Source organism: Polypterus senegalus, chromosome 1, assembly GCF_016835505.1.
Source record: "Polypterus senegalus isolate Bchr_013 chromosome 1, ASM1683550v1, whole genome shotgun sequence".
Lineage (NCBI taxonomy): Eukaryota > Metazoa > Chordata > Cladistia > Polypteriformes > Polypteridae > Polypterus > Polypterus senegalus.
In genome coordinates this window covers 17243035-17264042 of record NC_053154.1, presented here as the reverse complement: position 1 = coordinate 17264042, position 21008 = coordinate 17243035, and the positions used below count along the sequence as shown (strand labels likewise).

The 21008-nt window shown below is 38.1% G+C and overlaps 1 protein-coding gene across 1 annotated transcript in view; it reads right to left on the bottom strand.

The window, feature by feature from the left end:
* Nucleotides 1-1567: 1567 nt before the first annotated feature.
* Nucleotides 1568-21008, bottom strand: part of commd9 (COMM domain containing 9) — a 29456-nt gene continuing 10015 nt past the window's right edge. Inside the window, exons 4-6 of the mRNA XM_039744317.1 lie at nucleotides 15776-15810; nucleotides 11483-11586; nucleotides 1568-1915 (exon numbers count right to left, since the gene is read on the bottom strand). Coding sequence (XP_039600251.1) covers nucleotides 1775-1915; nucleotides 11483-11586; nucleotides 15776-15810 — 280 coding nt within the window. The 3' untranslated portion in view covers nucleotides 1568-1774. The remainder of the gene's footprint in view (nucleotides 1916-11482; nucleotides 11587-15775; nucleotides 15811-21008) is intronic.

Here is a 21008-nt window from a genome sequence, read left to right as displayed (position 1 = left end):
GGGGCTGGTCGGCCAAGGAAGACCTCAACTGCTGATGACAGAAGAATCCTCACTATGGTAAAGAAAAAGCCCCAAACATCTGTCAGACAGATCAGAAACAGCCTTCAGGTGGGCAGATGTGGACGTGTCAGAGACGACTATCAGCAGATGACTTCATGAACAGAAACACAGAGAACACACTGCAAGATGCAAACCACCAGTTTCCAGCTACAGTCCTCTTATTAGACGGCAACCTGGTACCAGCAGAATAGTGAAGACGTTGAGCCTGGAAGCTGAAATGGCTCTCAATGACTGCTCCCAGACTGGGAAACATTGTGCAAATCACATGGGGACAATATTGAGGTGTGTCACTGCATCACAGACTAAATGAACTTCTGTGTCAACACGGGGGTACCCATAAAGACAGTGTGTTGCTTTTCAAACAAGCAGCTCTGGACTACTAAGGTGATAAAGGTCTCCTGAATGAGTAAAGACAACGTTCAAATCTGAGGACAAAGAGGCTCTGAATGATGTACAGCGAGTGCTAAATAAAACGTTGAGTGAAAGAAAGGAAGCTTACAAAGCTAAAACAGAAAAGAATCTGACTCAGAATAACATGAAGAACATCTGGAATGGACTGGGCTTCGTTATGGGAGTCAAGCAAGCCAGGGCTCACGTGCTAAAAGGAGACTGGACAAAGTTAACAAACCTGAACCAATTCCTTTATACCAACAGCATTGCACTTCACTGGGACTGGGACTACCAAGTCAGAAGTTTTCTTTCTTTTGAATTTTCTTGCTTTATAGTCATTCTGGTGTTTGTTCGCACCAAAGTGTCTGTGTATATTTATTTATTTATTTTAAAGAGTTTCTGTAAAAAGCTAAAACTCCCTCAGGGGACAAATAAAGTCCTGTCTATCTATCTAGTTATCCACAAAAACAAGACGGCCAGATTACACTTTGGGGGGAAAAAAAAAAGGACCTAAGAGCCTGCAGAATTCTGGGAAAAGGTCTTGTGGACAGACGAGACAAAGATGAACCTCATCAGAGTGATGGCGACAGCAAAGTTTAGACATGAAAAGGAACTGCCCGAGGTCCAAAGCAGACCACCTCATCTGTTAAACATGGCGGTGGGGTGTTATGACTTGGGCATGTATGGCTGCCACAGGTCCTGGCACACTTTTGTTCATTAATGATGTGACTGCTGAAGGCAGTGACACAATGAATGTCAAGTGTATAACCACCATAAATCTGCTACCATTAACAGTCACATTTGGTTTAACACCAGACAGAACACCAGGACTTTAATGAACACTCCACCATGAAGACCTATGCTACGTAACATGTGTGTTTTATTTGTCACGCACAGTATAAATACAAAAATGATTTCATAGTCCCACCCTTATGATGTATTTTTTTTACAATATGTACACTTTTGATACTATAGGCACCAGTATTAAACGCTTTAAGATTAATGAAATGACAGTGAGTAGCATTTGTTCATGATATTAATGTTCTTTTTAAAATTTAAGGTCTATAAAAATATAGGCTGAAATGTTGTGACAAGTGAACACAAACATAAAGCAAAGTACTTGGTGTACACTCTATTGAAGAGAAGCATCCTTTTTAACCTTTACACATAATAAGATGTTCAATACCAAAACAGTTTAGGTAAAACCAATCAATAAAATGAGCTGAAATGGAAGGATGAAAACACACAAACATTTATAACATCTGGAAAGTTTGCTAATGCAGAACACACCACATCCATGCTGGGATCTGCAAGAAGTCACAGCTCATTTATTGGCCACAGTTGAAAGCTGGTCTCGAATTTTTCCCAGTCCATCCAGCATGGTTTCCAGGGTTTCTTTGCTAAGTTCTACCATTACTGTTGACTCCACAGGCTTAGACTGGCATAGCCCAGGGTCATCCTGGACCTGAAAAAGAACAAAAATGAAATGACTTCAAAAGCTGACTGGACTATAAACAAGGACACAATGAGTACCAATGAATAATTGTCATGAATAAACGTATCAGCATAAAAATGAAGGGTCGGTTTCATCTGAAATATATTCACAGCAATACATGATTATTCCAGAAAAGTACCAGATGTGTGTAAAAATATGAGGCGAGACACAAAGATAACCGGACTGGGCTTGGGGCTTTCCTGGAAAACCGTCTGGAGGTCGGCCGGACGTGAATCATAGAACTATAACCCCCTCCTACATGCCCTCTCAAACCGACGACCAGCTATGTACATCCTGTGAATAGCCCAGTCAGTATCTGCACAACAACTTTTACACGAGTTGCCGCTATAATGTCGGGTGAGAAAAGAAAAAAAAATTGAACAGTGAATCAACATCAAACTTCTCACGAAATTGAATAAAACAGCCACAGAAACTTATGAAATGATAAAAAAAACAGTGTACGGTGATAACAGTTTGTCTCGCACACAAGTTTTTGAATGGCACAAACGTTTATAAGAAAGACAAGAAAATGTGGAAGATGTTAAACGCCCTGTTTGCCCACGCTCGTCTCGGACGGATGAAAACATCAAACCAGTGATTGTTCTAAATGATCGGACTGCTTTTTCCATAAAGCAGTTTTTGACTGACAAAAACATTCCTGTCCACGATCATCCACCCTATTCTCCCGATTTAGCTCCCAGTGATTTTTACTTGTTCCCTGAAAATCACAAGTGACCTGAAGGGAACACATTTTTCTTCAATGGATGAAGTGAAGACAGAAACGGCAAGCCTGTTGAAGAGCCTCAAGCAAGAAGACTTCCAGCTCTGTTTCAATCAATGGAAAATGTGTATGGAGCGGTGTAGAGATCGGGACGGGGGAGTGTTGTAAGTCATCAATAAATCCAGATTTTTTTACTAATCCGGTTGTTTTTGTGTCTCGCCTTGTATATGGGGGAATATTATGTACAAAATTAATTAAATACACAAATAAATGCATGCATTGTGAAATGAGATAATAACCAAAATATGAGAGCATAAATGTTTCATAAAATATGTATTTTGTTGCTTTTTTCTTTAAATATTTGATTACTTCTTCATTTATTTACTTTAATGACACTGCACACAAACTCCTTTGAAATGAAAAACTGTCACTTTCACCCATTAAAGATCGATCTGTAGATTGGTCATGTCTAATTCTGCAAGGCTGCAGGGGAGCTGGAGGTAACCAAACCGCCACAAGAATGAATTAGGAAAAATGCTTATTACTGACAACAAAATGAACTCTGCCAAATATTACTTTAACCATCCCCTCTTTTCTTATATACCGCTTGTCTTCTTGTTTTCCGACCCTCAAGGGCATGTCAAGTTTTGGTCATGCACCTGGCAATTATAAAATGAGAAGCTCCTGCTTAGGTGTGTTCATATATAACGGGTGCAGCTAAAGTGTCACTAAAGAAATTCCACAGTCCAACAAAGTTCATTATAAGAAAAGCTTAGTGAAAATTCAAAACAAGAACAGGTTACAAAAATAAGGAAAAACATAACATATTATGTGAATTTCCCCTTGGGATTAATAAAATATCTATCTAACACACAGCAGACCCCCTTGACCCTGTGGTTAGGATATTGCTGGTTGGATTATAAAAGACAGAAAAAATGTTTCTTCTCTGTTTCATTACGATCTTAGCTTTCTCATGTTAAACCCCAGTTATGCTCTATAAATGTTACTTTTCTATGGAGAACATATAAAGGCCTCGCTTCAGGAGATTCAGTACGGTTTGAAAATGTGTGCCCTCCATGCCTTACCAGTTGCATGGCAGATCACAGACTTGTCTCTACTCAAAATGACAACAATAAGAATATTCCATTTACAAATTAGCCCCCATTAACTACGTACTAATATACAGACAAACATTTTCACATAACTAGTGTGAATTTTTTCTGTTAAATAGGATTTTCATTATTTTATTATACTGAGTAACGTCTGTCCTTGTTAATTGTTAGCTTTTGCCTTTAGCACTCTTAAAAAAACATTTAAATTAAAGCCTCTTGACCTGTGAGCCAGTGCCACTGTTACTTTAGCACAAGGACAATTATGGATAAGAGAACCAGTGGAATGTAGTGTCGCAGAATCCTGACTCCAAGGGCCCAGTTTATTAGTAACTAGCAAGGCCATGAGAGATTAAACTAATCAGACACTTCAGTAATTGACAAAGTGTATTTAAGAAGCATTACCACCATCTGTTAGTCAGGCATATCTTTCCATGTGCAGAGTGACTCCACGTATCTGTCATTAAAGGTACTTTTCTCATCCTGGACTAGCTTTGTGATTTAACTTTGACACTAGGAAAATACTTCTATCAACCTATAAATATAAAAGTCAATGTACAGTCAAAGTAAAAAGTATGTGAACCCCTAGGAATTATCTATATTTATGTCTAATTCCCATATAAAACATGGTCGTATCTTCATGTCAGTCACAATAATGAACAAACAGAGTCTCCTGTAACTAAAGATGCACAGATTTTCAGAGACTTTTTGACCATATTGAATAAATCATTCAAACTGTGAAACTGAAGATTGGAAAAAGTAAGTGAACCCTAAGCTAATGACTTTTTAAAAAGCTCATTGCAGTCAGAATTTAGCACACCTAGAGTCCATTTAATGAAATGAGTTCAGAGGTGTGGCCTAGAATTACTTTGATTGATCAAGAGAAAAACCAAGCAAAATGACCTCTTTTATTGGCTAACTAAAAAGATTATAATATGCAAGCTTTCGAGGCAACTCAGACCCCTTCTTCAGGCAAGATGTAATACAGAAACTGGAGTTCCCTGTGTTTATACAGTATACACACTAGGACAAGAAACAACAATGGTAAATCTTTAAATGAAAAATCTTAAATGTAAAAAATTAATAGATTCCTTCAGGCTAAGATTAATTTAAGAGAGAAGAACAATGTATGGTCAAGAGATTTTTGGATAAGATAACTGTCCAACAAAGTCCTTTGAAGTTTGTGATGAGTTTTTCAAAACAGTACTGGTCTGTAGACAGGTTATCTGTGTCAGTCTGAGAGATGCAAACAGTCCTCATATCTCGGCATAAAACTCTTTTGTCTTTATTCAAGCCATGTTGTAATATATTACATTTTAAAATGAGTTTAACTTCCCATTCTTTTCTCTCTTGCTGTGTTTTGAAGTTGCCCATAAGCACTGTGTCCATGGCTGTTGAAGTGGGCCGCTACAGGAACATCTGTGTTGCCACGTTTAATGTGGAACCTGTGTAAACCAAAAAACACTATAAAGTTTGAGTTTTTGACAAGAAGCATATCCAGATGGGAATCATGCCTCGCACAAAATAGCTGTCTGAAGAGCTACGATCGAGAATTGTTCATCTACAGAAGGCTGGAAAGGGTTACAAAGTCATCTCAAAGATTTGAGATATTCATCAGTCCTCTGTTAGGCAAGTTGTCTATAAATGGAGACAATTTGCTATTGTGGCTTCTCTGCCTAGAAGTGAGCGCCCTGCCAAGATGACCCCAACAGCACAACGCAAATTCAGCAATGAGGTAAAGAAGAACCCTAGAGTGACAGCAAAGGACTTGAAGAAGTCCTCGAAGAACTGGCAAACATCTCTGTTCTGGAGTCAACTTTACGCAAAACATTGAACACGAAAGGAGTCCATGGCAGGACACCAAGAAGTAAGCCACTGCTATCAAAAAAAGAACACTGCTGAACGCCTGAGGTTTGTGAAAGAGCATTTGGACACTCCACAACAGTACTAGGAAAATGTTTTGTGGAGTGAAACCTAAATTGAACTATTTGGGAGGAACAAGCAGAACTTCATTTGGCATGAAAAGGACACTGCATATCAACATCAAAACATCATCCCTACAGTAAAGTATGGTGGAGGGAACATCATGATTTGGGCCTGCTTTGCTGCATCAGGGCCTGGACAGCTTGCCATCATTGAGGGGAAAATGAATTCAAAAGTTTCTCAACAAATTCTCCAGGATAATGTGAGGGTGTCTGTCTGTCAACTGAAGCTCAGAAGAGGCTGGGAGATGCAACAGGACAATGACCCCAAACATTGCAGCAAATCCACAGCACAATGGCTTCAGAAGAACAAACTGCGCCTTTCGGAGTGGTCCAGTCAGAGCCCAGATCTCAATCCTATTGAGATGCTGTGGAATGATTTGAAGAGAGCCCTACACAGAAGACAACCAAAGAATATGGAAAAGTTAAGGCAGTTCTGTAGGGAAGAATGGGCTCAAATTTCCCCCCGCACGATGTGCAGGTCTGATCTGCAGTTACATGAAGCGCCTGGTTGAGGTCATTGCTGCCAAAGGAGGGTCAACCAGTTATTAAATCCCAAGGTTCACTTACTTTTTCCACTACCACTGTGAACATTGAATGTGTTCATAAAATAAAGACATGAAAGAGTAGAATTTTGTGTGTGTCATTGGCTTAAGCTCGTTGTGTATATCAGGACCTGTGACTTAGATGAAGATCAGATCACTTTTTATGACCAATTCATGCAATAGACCAGACAATTCCAAAAGGGTTCACATACTTTTTACTTTGACTGTACAGTAAATCCAGAGGGAAGACTAATTACTCCAGTCTACTCCGAAGAGAGCTGCCGATTACTTGGTCATATTTCAAATCTTTCTGGCACTTATCTAAAGATAAGCATGACAATTTTTTTCTACTTGGTATACTGCTATGGTGCTTGATGCTGTGGTTATACTGCCAAATTTCTTCTCACATGCTCAGAGAAACTAGGAGCCTTAGACCTCTGCCTGGCATGTACATGCGATATTATAGAATGCCCATGTAATGGTAGGGGGTTGCAGGTCACCAGAACTTTGTTTTAGCCAAATGTACAGCTCTGTCTGTTTATTTTGATCAGGAGTAACACTGATTAGAATTTTTAATTTTATTGTCTTTAAATCTTAACTGACCATATACAAGTTAAATCCCATTATAGTGAATACCAAAGTAACAAAATTTTCAAAATAAAGAATACTTTTTGTGGGCTTGGACAAACTGTAGTAGAACATCATTTTAAATGAATCTTGTTTTGTAAATGTAAATTTCAGTGTAACATTTTTTTGACCAAAAATGGCCACTGAAGATAATAATGCAATGCAAAAAATACTTAATGCCTTCCCTACACTTTCCACGCCGAGTCCCAGGAACCCATAGGTGGTCTCAAAGAGAGAGACAGACTGTTGTGGAATTTACTGTCTCAGGCCGTCTCAGCGAGCATGTTAGGCATGACATACACATGCCTGAATTCTGAGTCTGTGCTCCAACAAGAGTCCACGTGGGTAGTTGTGTTCCAGTTTCATTGCGCTTCCCAAAGTTTTCTTTGAAATGAGCAGAAAAAAAATTGTGTAATGGTGTCGGTTTACACTGAAAGATAAATGAACAATCCTGGAAAAAGTTGATTCTGGAATGAATAAAAAGGATGTGGCGAAAGCATTTTAGAATCGTGCCTTCATCCTCATCTAACAACTCGTTTTCATTCAGTATTTTCATACCTGTATTTCTATTTAAAAAAAAAAAAAGTTACATCCAACGTCTCATTTTCAAATAAAATATTTTTTGCTTTTTAAGAAGATCCATTTTTTTTTTTTTTTACATATATTGTCAATTTTCGGTCACAGAGTCACATGAGAGACAGGAAGATGAGTCCTGGCTTTCAAGGAAAATACAGGTACTTCATTACTGTATAGAGAATGCAGGTACAGTCTCAAGACTTCACTCAGAATAGGAGCTGTTAGGAGTCACAGCACGGGTGATTGTCCTGCTTTAGCTCCCATATTCAGACTAGAACACCACCTGCAGCTCGGAATCACTGCTGTGGCAAATGTAGTCTGGAGAAGACAGATCAGGAGAGTGTGAAGAAGAGCAGATCAAAGCCCAGTGTTACATGTTAAACATTGTGCGACAAGCACGGTACGCGGTAACCCTGATCCTGCAGAGGACAACCAATTGCTTTACCCTTGGTTTACCAGTCACAACAGATCAGCTACGGAGCTGTCCTTGCACCACTGCCATTAGACACGGCATATCGCCAGCAGACCTGGTCGCAATACTATTTCAATTATAACGAAATATTTTTATGGTCCTGTGAGTTTCATTATAACAGGATTCCACCTGTATTCATTTTAAAACTAAAAGGACTTATTAATGTTACGTTTTGTTAACTAAATTGAAAATTTACTGCGTGTTTAACTTAATTTTGTATTCATATATGTAAATAATGTATGGCTTAATTTTTTCTGCTACTTCTTTATAACAGTAAACTTGTGAAAGCACTCTGAGCCTGTGCCCTGTAAAGAGTGCTATACAAAAACAGAAATGTATTTATCCATTGGTATTTCTAACCAAATCTTAACTTGTCATCACTCTGACTAAATTATTTACATCACATACCCAACGTGAGCCTCAATATATTATCAAAGAGCTACCGCTAAACTTTATTTAACAAACGAGAGAGAGAGAGAGAGAGAGATAGGTAAACAATCAAAAATCAATAGGGCTGTTGGGCTTTTAAATATGCAAGCACCACGATAAAGCGGCTGCAGAGAAGGGATCAATGTGAAGGTAGTCTTTCAGCATTTTTTAGAGGAGCGTCCGTATCTTCTAAGCAAACAGCCTCTGTGCAAACAGCCCCTCTGCTCACACCCCCTCCGTCAGGAGCAGAGAATGTCAGAGAGAGTGAGAGAGACAGAGAAAAGCAAACAATGAAAAATCAATATGTGCTGTTAGAGCTTTTAAGTGTGCAAAGCACCGTGCAGGAAGCATATCGTATATCATTGAGGAGTTTTATTTATTACGCAATACGTGCTCTGATTGGGTAGCTTCTCAGCCATCTGCCAATAGCGTCCCTTGTATGAAATCAACTGGGAAAACAAACTGAGGAAGCATGTAACATAAATTGAAAGACTCACTGCCCGCAGAAATCTGCAAACCAGCGAAAAATCCGTGATATATATTTAGATATGCTTACATTTAAAATCTGCGATGGAGTGAAGCTGCTAAAGTCGAAGCGCGATATAGCGAGGGATTACTGTATGTCCATTTACACTTGCATTAACATGTGTAAAAAATGGATGGCACTTGAACAAATTAGAAAAAATGGTGCAACTGTGCTGGATCAAACAGAACAAAGATCACATTTAACGTACACAACAATAAAGTCAGCACAAAAGACAGAAACATCATATTGGGTGGTGGCAGCAGTCAGGTAACCCACATAAGGATGGCCACCCAGCAGCTTTAAAAAAGTGGTGGAGGCAGCATGCATGAAGTTGAGCTACCATCTCCTTCATGAGACTGTCATATCACTAAAGTTTTATTTATTTATTTTATTTAAATGGCAGTATGGTATTATCACCACCTTTTCACTTTTTGTTAGGTAATAACAAGCCACAATTTTCCATTACAGGTTAGTACCCATTATGTGCTGTGTAGATAAATGAAAGTGGATGCAGTAGATGCACTTTAATGACAAGCTAATCTGGCTAAATTATATACAGATACCACCAAATATACAACACACACCTTAAAGGGTGTCTTTGAGAAAAACTAACTTTTTACATTATTGACCATTACCATCATACACAATTTTAACAGCACCATATGCAAACTGGTGTTATTTTTTCTGGAAATGAATGTTGGAATATTAGTACACATGATGGTTGCATAAGATTTGATAAAATTATACCAAATACACAAATTATTCCATAGACGTTTCTACCTCTATAATTAAAGCTTATTATCTGTGACTAACTGTAGTTACCTGGATATTTTCAGAAAAGTCAACCTTTACAAGAAGCATACAATTACAAGAAATATGAACCTATAAAATTTACGTTTTATTGTACTGTGTACTCCATACTAACCCCTACTCTCTTCTGTTCTTTTTCTGGTTTTCTGTGGTGGCAACCTGCGCCACCACCACCTAATCAAAGCACCATGATGTCCTTACATTGATGGATTAAAGGCCAGAAGTTCCCGTGACTGTCATCATCAAGTCCTTCCATGACAACCCTGAATCAAATGAGGACTGATCACTTATGTTAGGTAGAATGCGTAGAGGGGGCTGGGTGGTCTCATGGCCTCAGAACCCCTGCAGATTTTATTTTTTCTCCAGCCGTCTGGAGTTTTTTTTTGTTTTTTCTGTCCTCCCTGGCCATCGGACCTTACTTTTGGTCTATGTTAATTAGTGTTGTCTTATTTTAAATCTTACTTTGTCTGTTTTTTCCCTCTTTCTTCATCATGTAAAGCACTTTGCGTTGCATTATTTGTATGAAAATGTGCTTTAGAAATAAATGTGGTTGTTGTGTCCTTACTGTTATCACAACAGTACAGATTACTGTTTTTCTAAATACAGTGGAACCTCGAGATTTAATTCGTTCTAGCACTGAGCTTGTATAGCGAATTTCTCGTATCTAGAACAAACTTCCCCATTGAAAATAATGGAAATCCAGTTAATCCGTTCCGCACCCCCAAAAATATCAACATAAAAATCAATTTTCCTAAACAAATAACACTGATAAATAATATATACAAGTGGAACCTCGGTTTGCAAGTAACTTGAATTACGAGTGCTTTGCAAGACGAGCTAAATATTTTAATTAATTTTGACTTGATAAAAACGAGCGATGTCTTGCAATACGAGTAGTATGGATACACTTTGTCTGCTGAGCATCATGTGATCATAACTGAGCTGATGGTTCTTCTCGTGCACGTCTCTCTCGGTCTCTCTCAGAAAAGCCAAGCAAAATGCCACCTTTTATTGGCTAACTAAAAAGATTACAATATGCAAGCTTTCGAGGCAACTCGGGCCCCTTCTTCAGGCAAGATGTAATCAAAGCTTGCATATTGTAATCTTTTTAGTTAGCCAATAAAAGGTGTCATTTTGCTTGCCTTTTCTCTACATTCATAATGGCTAACACGGTACAACACCCTAGTACTCCTCTTGAGGGCAATCGTCTCCTATTCTCCGTCTGCATGTCCGCGAGATTTTTGGATACGCTTATATGGCGAACTGCTACAGTGAAACAATGAAATCACAAGCGCACAAACGCGTAGATCCTCAGGCTATGGGAGAACAAGGAACACCGAGTGAGCCGACGGGCTGGCAGCATCAGCTCGGGTGAATCCCCGAGTCGAGGCGGATCGGGAAACGCGTCACGCATACCCACAGCCTGGCTCGTGGCTCATTACGCGAGCCAATGCTCGTATTTAGATCCAAATTTTTCGCTCATACTTTCCTCGTATCTTGAATTTCTTGTATACAGAGCTATTCGTATCTCGAGGTTCCACTGTATATACAATTTCAACCTCATTTTTTAAATTATCTATAAACTGTTCATTCGTTTCAGCTGGTGATCTAATAAAAGGATTATAGTGAGTAGTCAGTATTTGCCAAAAATAATTGGGTTACTTTATTTTCTTTACTAAAATATGTAAGACTTTAACCACAATCAAAATAAATTCTTGGAATGATGAATTTCACACTTACTTTTATCTGCACTAAGCACGTGGGCATGGCCATCCGGCTTACGGAATCCGAAGATGTCTTGATGTCGACCCTCCAGTCCATATCTACAAGCTGCGGAAGGGAAACTAAAAAAGTGTTGTGGAAGATGTGAGTAAAATATAAAGGAAACATGTCACAGCAGATTATGTTAAAGCCCACTCATCAGAATGTCGACACACCAACCATAATTTTATAATTTATTAAAAATCACAAATGCAGTTTTTTATTGAAACAATGTACTGAACATTATAACCTGAACTGTTCCCATTACAATGACATAATGATACCAAATTGTACTCTCTTTAAAAGGCGACAATATAACACCTGGAAATACAAGACATTTAAAAAAAATGTTAAAAATGATAATCTAGATAAATTGTATTATTAAAATTAATAATTGCCTGCAATTTAATAAATACTGATATCACTTTCTCTAGCTATGCTTTAAAAAAATATCCCAACAATTTATCATTTTTTAATTAATGTAAAATTTCCCAGTCAGGGTTCAAATCCCTTGTCCGGCTGTTGTCTCAGTGGAGTTTGTAAATTCTCATACAGCTACACGGGCACTCTGCTTTTCCTTCCACATCCCCAAAAACATACTTGTTATTTTAACTGGCAATTCTCATGTGGCACTATATGTGTGCATTTGTGAATGTTTGTAAATGGGCCTTGTAATGGGCTGCTATACTGCCCAGGGTTGCTTCCTACTTGCTGCCAGGGTAGGCTTCAGCTTACTTCAACCTAGAAATGTGGATGATAATATATATGTAGTTTAATCACATCAAAACTTAAGATGTGTTGCTGTGTATCTTTAGAAACTCTGCAATGATGAAAAACAACACAGATGTGGACAGCATTTGGGCTTGGGTAGATTTGTGTCAGATGAAATTTAATGTAAGCATTGTTTAAGTAAATTAAAGCATTACACATAGGAAGTAAAAATGGTACATATGAATGCACAGTTTGGTCTGAAAATTGAAAGCACTGTTTATGAGAAGGATTTGGGAGTCGTAGTGGACTTGACACTATAAACTGCCAGTCAGTGCTCAGAAGTCATTAAAAAGGGTAACAAATGCTAGTTATATAGCGTCCTTGATGTGTAGGATACAAGTTAAAAGGAGGTTATGCACAAGCTTTATAATACAATAGCGAGTCCTCATCTGGAGTTTAGTGTGTAGTTTTGGTCTCCAGCCTACAGACAGACATCGCAGTGCTAGAAAAAGTGCAGAGAAGAGTGATTACACAGATTTCCCAAGCAAAAAGAGATTAACTGGTTAAGAGGAGACATGATTGAAGTGTTTAAAATTGTGACAAATTAGTACAGTGCATCAAGACTGTTACATTAAAATGAGTTGAACAGGAACACGAGGACACAGCTGGAAACTTGTTAAGGATAAACTTTGAAGAAATGTGAAGTTTTTCTTCAAACAGAAAACAATGGACACATGGAATCAATTACCAAGTAGTGTGCTGTAGAGAAGGAGTTTAGCGACCTTTAAAACTAGTCTTGATGTTATGTTGGAGGAATTAAATTGATTGGCAAGCTTGGTTAGAATGAATGGCCTGTTCTTGTGCAAATTTCTCTGTGTTAAATTCTGAAAAAATTACCATTTCCAGCTAAGAACACAAGAACAATTTTGATGAGCACACACACCTTAGCCACAACACAGCTTGCAAGGTCCTATTTTCCTAAAAAAAATATCACCAAGTACTTAAGGTCTCTTAGGATCTGCTTTCAAGTACTCAGTAACTTGTTCCATAATACTACTCTTTGGTGAATAATTATTTTCTAAGTGTTGCAAAAAATGTACTTTTACTTGACCTGCATTCTCTCCGTGATGAACTTCTTTTAAAGTAACATGAGATTTCGACTATAATCTCATATAAAATCCAACATCTGTCTGTCTGCTTTTCACGAGAGAACTACTTAACGGATTTAGATTGGGTTTTTTCTGTAATTCGCTTGAACAATCCGATTGATTTTGCGACTTCTCTCATTGCGCTATATATCAGAGTTCAGTCACGGTGTCGATTTATTTGCATAAATCTGAGAGACACGCAACGGGCCGAGGGGAGGGGATGGGACCCTCCTCACTCACGCACCAGTCTTGGGTCGTTCTTTACCTCCTCTTAGGTAATGAATGAGAGAACTACTTAACGGATTTAGATCAGGTTTTTTTTCTATAATTTGCTTGAATATTCCTGTTGATTTTGCGACTTCTCTCATCGCGCTATGAATCATAGTCTACTTGCAGGAGCATTATATTCACGCTAATCCGAGAGAGAGGCTGCAGGCCGAGGGGAGGGAAGCATAACGTCAGGAGGGGTAAGCCGGGCAGGACCCTCCTCACTGTCCTGTTTCACTACTCTATGGGCGGAACCACAGGGCACAGCTAGGTACTTTATAATTGTAAACATTTGTATTATTTTGTATTATTTGTCTTCTCCTTTATTAATCACTTTCTGTTTAGGTGTATTTTTTCACATAGCTTACACCCTGTAGTTATACTGTAGAACTGGCCTTATAACTTTTCTCTAGGATTTTTAGGTTTCACCTTGTCTTATAATATGAAAACTGCTCAGAATAGTCTAGATGTTGCCTCACAAAGTGTATTATACAGCCACAGAACTGATCTTTTTATGACCAAATCAGTAAATGCTATTTGCAACATAATTTGTTGAATTCAATATACTAGCCAACCTGCGGTGTACCATACGCCGCATAATCAGGCCGGTTTTTTAATGATTTTTTAAGCACAGGGAGAAAATGAACATTCGAAAAATCGGTAATGTAATAAATCAGCAAGAAAAGCAACATTGTAACAAAGCATGGAACGAACCAACACACAGCGTCGTAACCGAAAACTCGGTTTTTAAAGACTGTTTACTTCATTGTGTTTTAACCTCAGTTGTAAAGGATTGTTTTAAGGATCCCATGAGATACCCCTCGCAAACCGTTTTACATGCTGCATATGGCGATTCTCCTCCGCGAGAAACATGCCTCTATGAACAGTCAACGTGGCTCGGAGGTGCCAGGAGTTGGTGGGCATGGCTCCTTCCTGCGTGCGCCATAGGTGTCTTACTTGTCGGCGGCTCAGTGAATCCACGCCCCTTCCAGCGTGCTTTCCATGGTTGTCTTGCCTTAGTGAATTATATATATAGATAGATAAGGCAGATTATAGATCCATTATTGTGCAGAGAACACACTGAAATGCTTACTTGCACTCATCTGTCTACCACATATTAAATCTCTGCTGTTTAAAGGTGAAGGATTTTTCTATTTATGCTCTGTTAACTGCTTTTTTAGGGTTAAGAAAACTAATACTGTTATCATAAAATGATGTTTACTTTCTCATAAAACTCCAGCATATGAGTAAAACTACCCCAAAATAGTTGTTATCAATACTGCTTTTCTAAATGATTCCATTCACTCATAACACAATATGACCTAACTGACCGACAGGGTAAGAACTTAGGTCAGCTAAATCATCTTTTTGTGCACTGCTTGTGAAGATTCAAAAGTTTTATTGTGTACTCGTCTGACACATACGTATTTAAAGTAGTGGAATAAAAATTTCTTGGTTACTCTGCATTGTGTGTTTTTTTGTTTTTTTTAAACTTTGTGACTCCCACATTATATAACCAGTGCCTTTTTTTATGCCTTCCTTGTTAAACGTTATCAGCAATTTGTTAGTCTTTTAAAGACACATACATATGCAATATTACATCTCTTAATATGTTTTTAATAATTTCTTTAGTTATTTGTAAGCTATTTAGTGATTGATAATTGTTGAGATGTTAATGAATTCTTTACTAAAGAAAAATAATGTTCATTTGGCATTTCCTAATACTCACAGAAGCTTTCCCCCAAATTATCAATAACCACCTTAATGGACACGATTGGTATTTTTCAAGTCAAACCATACTCCCTACAATTAATTAGTACATGAATTTACTATGGGAAAATGTGTTTGAAACTTAAGTTTTATTTATATTTTAAAAAACACAGTTTCCGTATTTTAAACTGCCTTCCAAAAGGAACAAATCCACAAATGCTTTAAAACTTACAAATGCATGCACTTTGAGGTGGCAATCGTTTTTGATTTCAGAAAAATGCCTTCTAAATTTCTAAGGTATGATTATGACAACATAAATATATAAGGTAAATGAATACATTATATTCCTTTGCAAAACAAAGGAGTTTAAAATGAAATATAATTTAAAATCTTTATAAAAAGCATTATACTTAAACATTATTTAAAAAGTCCTTACTTTGTTTTGCCAGCACATCATTTCTCCATGCAGGGCTATAGAAAACAAAACAAAAGCAATAAGAATTTAATTAAAGATACTACAAGAATCAGTAAATGTTTCCAAATTTATTTTTGCATGCAGTAGATATTAAGTTGTGTTTAAGTGATGTCTTTTGCAATGGAAATTATATTAACAGGATGAAAAGGAGTACAAACAATAAATGACTTTCAAATCATATAAAAACAAAAAGTAACAACGATCCTCCACTGGCACATGCCGATTATACCCTAGGACAACAGGGAAAATAAGTTAAGAAAATATACACAATTACAGACAGACAGATGTGAAAGGCACTATATGATAGACAGAGAGACAGAAAGATCAAACAGAAATCTCCATATGGGAAACCTTGTCAAACTGAAGTCAAATGTGAATCACCAATCTTAAAATAGGGGTGAGCAAAGGGTTAAATTCTTCTATGGTTCCATAAGGCTATTTTTAAATTCGCCATGGTCTGTGTAGACATTCTTCATGCACAAGAGCCAAAGGAAAAGTAAACTTTCACTCACACCAAACACAAAATTGACAAGCAACCAGAAAAAGTAAAGAAATTTACTCATCAGGATGTCTGACTTTATGATATGGTCTACGGAAAAGTTTTACAGAAATTTTACTGGACTGTATTGAGATTTATAGATAAGCATTTCAATAGAGTACTGTGGGACCCAAACTAATACTTTGTGTTGTGGAATAGAACTTTAATGCTGTGTGTAGGACTGGGCAGGCTTGAAAATGCTTCTCTGCCTGAAGAAAACATTACAATGCAGGTGGATAATTAAAACCAATCCAACGTGTTTGACAACTTACAATGTTTAAACATCGGTTCACATTAGAGATGCTCCAGTCTATCAGCCACTTATTTAAATTGGCCGATTTCCATTAAAAAAAGGACTGGATCGGTGATCAGTAAATTGTTGACCAGAAAAACTGATCCTTTCAGACTGTTTTTTTCTAGACGTTATGGTAACTTAGTTGCAGTGCTCCTTTATGCAAGGTATTACAGTACTAGGTTGTTGTACCGTGTTAGCCATTATGAATGTAGAGAAAAGCCAAGCAAAATGACACCTTTTATTGGCTAACTTAAAAGATTACAGTATGCAAGCTTTCGAGGCAACTCAGGCCCCTTCTTCAGGCAAGATGTAATCTATGTAATCTTACATCTTGCCTGAAGAAGGGGCCTGAGTTGCCTCGAAAGCTAATTGGAATATTTAGCCTTTGCGTTAAAGAAAGTGGAGTAATAAACTGCAAAAAAAAGAATTGGAGAAGTCATCCCTTGCAATTAGACAATAGGCAAGAAAAGTTACTTTAATGAATTCAGACCTTTTTGTTTTGTCCTTTAAATTAAAACAAGACACCGTTTGAGTTTGGACAGCGAGCTTGTGTTAAGTGTATCAGCTTCCATTTTTCAATTGGAAAAACAAAAGAAAGAAGAATTTAAAATTGCAGGTTAGTTAACAATAGCCTTGTTAGCTTAACAGAAATGTGTTGTTTACTTATAAACCTGCTAAGTATATTAGTCTTGTGTCTTCTTGATAAACAACTTATGAACATTTGATCATTTTGCTGCTTTTTTAAAGATTTGTACTATACAGGTACTCGTCGACATACGACCTATGCAAGTTACGACTGGTCGACTTTACGACGTGTTGGACAGTTTCCCCCGCCAGCTGTTGGCAGCGCCTATTTCCTGTAGTCCCAAGTCTCGCTACGCAGCAGTAATAATATACGCAGCAGTGTTGCCCCACGTGTGTTTGTGTCTTGTTGTTTTGGCAGTTTTCGATAATAATATACCCCTAACATGTCTACCAAGAGGAAATTGTCCCTTTCCACTCCTCAGCCTGCCAAAAAGGTAAGAAAGGCCATTGATCTAGACACCAAAATGATAATAAAACAGTATGAAGGAGGAAAGAAAGTGAATGCGATCACATGTAATATAAAGTTATCACACTCTACTGTGTCGACTATTTTAAAGGACAAAAATAGAATTCATGAAGCTGTGAAAGGTTCTGGACCTTTGCGATCAACAGTAATTACGAAGCAACGTACCGGGCCCATCCATGAAATGAAGAAATTGTTAAACATTTGGATGGAAGATCAGATTCAAAAGCGGACACCGTTAAGCCTCTTTACAATACAGTCGAAGGCTAGAAGTCTGTTTGAGACTTCAAAGCAGCGCTTCCCGATTCATTTTACCCTCGCACCCACTGTGACGGACGAGGCCGATTTCGCACCCCCTTGGTTTGAGAAGAAGTATAAAAAATATGAGTTCATATGATAGTTCATAATACCCACGCAGCACTAAGTGCGCGTAAGAGCGGATGTCACTGCACTGATACGAAATAGCCTGCCCATTTAATTATTTAGGAATGGATAGATAAATTAAGATTTTGTACAAATAATGTTTTTCATTTTTCTTCCTCGATGGATTCAGGCACCCCCAGCAACAGTTGCTCCCCCTTTGCGAGCACCCCCAATCAGGAAGCGCTGCTTTAAAGGAATGTGCCGGAGAAGACACATTTCGTCCTTATTGAGAAATTTATGAAAAGAAAAAATAAACAAACAATTCAGACGAAGCTCACTATGTTTATGAAAAGAGCAACTTCTCCCATCACCCCGTCTGCAGCCTCGCCTGATGAAGGCGATATCGACAACCAGCAGCCAAGCACCAGTGGTGCCAGGAATTAAATGTACAGTATTTCTTATTTTTGTATGTTTTCCACATATTAAGCCAATTGTACTGTAGTATGCTGTGTTTGACTTAGAAAGTAAGAAAATGTTAATAAAATATTACTTTAAGATGATATCATTACCCAGTCTAATATTCTTACCTTTATTTAACAAAGGCCGACTTACAACCAGATCAACTTACAACCAGTCAGTCGGAACCAATCGCGGTCGTAAGTCGACCAGTACCTGTATTTTGTTTTTTTTTTTGTTGTGTGTCATACAGTATACCTTTTGGTAAAGAAACAAGTACTGCAATATTAAAATGGAAATCCATATTTATAATTACACCTCAGGAATTATGAATGTCTATCTGAAACAATGAAGAAAAAAACACTCCTGTATCTATACAAATAAAAGGCAAAGCCCTCACTCACTCACTGACTGACTCATCACTAATTCTCCAACTTCCCGTGTGGGTGGAAGGCTGAAATTTGGCAGGTTCGTTCCTTACAGCTTCCTTACAAAAGTTGGGCAGGTTTTATATCGAAATTCTACGCGTAATGGTCATAAGTGGAAGATGTTTTTCTCCATTTACTGTAATGGAGTTGAGCTCGAAAGCCGTGGGGGGCGGAGTTTCGTGTGACATCATCACGCCTCCTACGTAATCACGCAGTATGTAGAAAACCAGGAAGAGCTCCAAAAAGCGCTGAAGAAAACATGCATTATATAATTGAGAAGGCAGCGAAACAATAAAAAGCGAACGACTGACATATACAACCATATTCATGAGTGCCGCTACTACAGAAACAAAGCACGGTGTAAACCTAAACTTTAAGTTTATAGACAGGCTGTCGCTGGCATTTGTAATTTAGTGCCTGCCCATATAAGGCCGTCCGTAAGTGGCAATCCAATAGAAACACTGCCGCTAAATATTCACGGGTGAAGGACTGTGCTTATGCAGAGGAAGATGAGATGGTCAGGGTGGTGTTTGGCACAAACTCAGCGAAACTGCGAGAGAAACTTTTAAGTGCTGGGACGTAGCTAACATTAAATACAGCCGTGGACATAGCGACATGGCACCAGCACAGCTGGGAAACTTCGATGCATGTACACCGAGAGGCTCACATGAAATGACGCAGTGCACAGACAAAAAGCAACAGTTCCAAAGAGCGCTGAACAAAAACCGAATTACACAACTGAAAAGGCAACAAAAAAATATGAAGCGTGTGATACATACAAGCATATTCATAAGTGCAGCTACTGCGGAAACAAAGCACACGGTGGAAAAAGTCAATGTCCCGCTAAAGGAAGACAGTGTAAAAAAAACCTGTGCATACAGTGTGTCAGGTCTCAGATAAAGAAGACGACGAGCTGTTTATTGATGCAGTAAGAAACGAATCGATGAAAGAAACCTGTTATCTTTACAACGATTGACAAACACGGAATGTAACTTGAACACAACACATCCTACAAATACGAACCTGATTGAAAGAAATAATGATAATCAAATCCTTGATGACAGCAACACTCACAAAACAATTACTGTATATTGACAATCATGTTACGTTATTTTTAAAATATTCCCTTTTCTTTTTCATAACTTCTTTAACACACTACTTCTCGCTGCTGCGATAGAGAGAGAGAGAGAGAGAGAGAGAGAGAGAGAGAGAGAGAGAGAGAGAGAGATAGAGATAGAGATAGATAGATAGATATATATACCCAGATGTACATACTCGAATAATGTATACTTTATTCGCCATCAATGATTGTTTTGGTAAAGCTATACTCAGTGTATTCATTAGATGAACAGTAAAAAAGTAAGAGCGATGCTGGCAAAACCACAATAGCACGCGGGCTCGATGTACTGTAGTGCGTGTCAACTCGATCTGAATTGTGCGATCACATTCGAAAAAATATATCTTTTCAAGTTCTATTTAGTCCATATGTGTCAAACTCAAGGCCGCGGGCCACATCCGCCCAGCTGTAATTATATCCGCCCGAGATCATTTTATATACTGTATTATTGTTATTAATGGCCCGGGATATGAAGCGCTGGTAACACAATAAACTACAGATCCCATAATGCAGCGCTTCAGCTGCCTTGCCGAACACTTACCGCGTTAATCAAGTCTAGCTTATGATGCTGCAAGTTATTGCGAAGCTAGCTCACACGATGCTGAAGAGAAAAGTTGATTCTGAAAATAGAGCCTTTAAAAACCGATGGGAGGCTGAGTATATGTTTACTGACATTGCCGGTAAACCCGTGTGTCTCATTTGTGGAGCTAATGTGGCTGTAATTACAGAATTTAATCTAAGACGGCACTATGAGACAAAACATCAGGATAACCTGAAAGACCTGAATGCAATGCAGAAGATACAGAAAGCAGAAGAGTTAAAGAAGAATCTGACACTTCAGCAGACGTTTTTACCCGTGCACAATCACAAAGTGATTTCAAGTGAAGCTGCTTTTATGGGAGACACAAATGCACCAGTGCAACTTGCCCCACTTTCCTGTTTCCAAGTA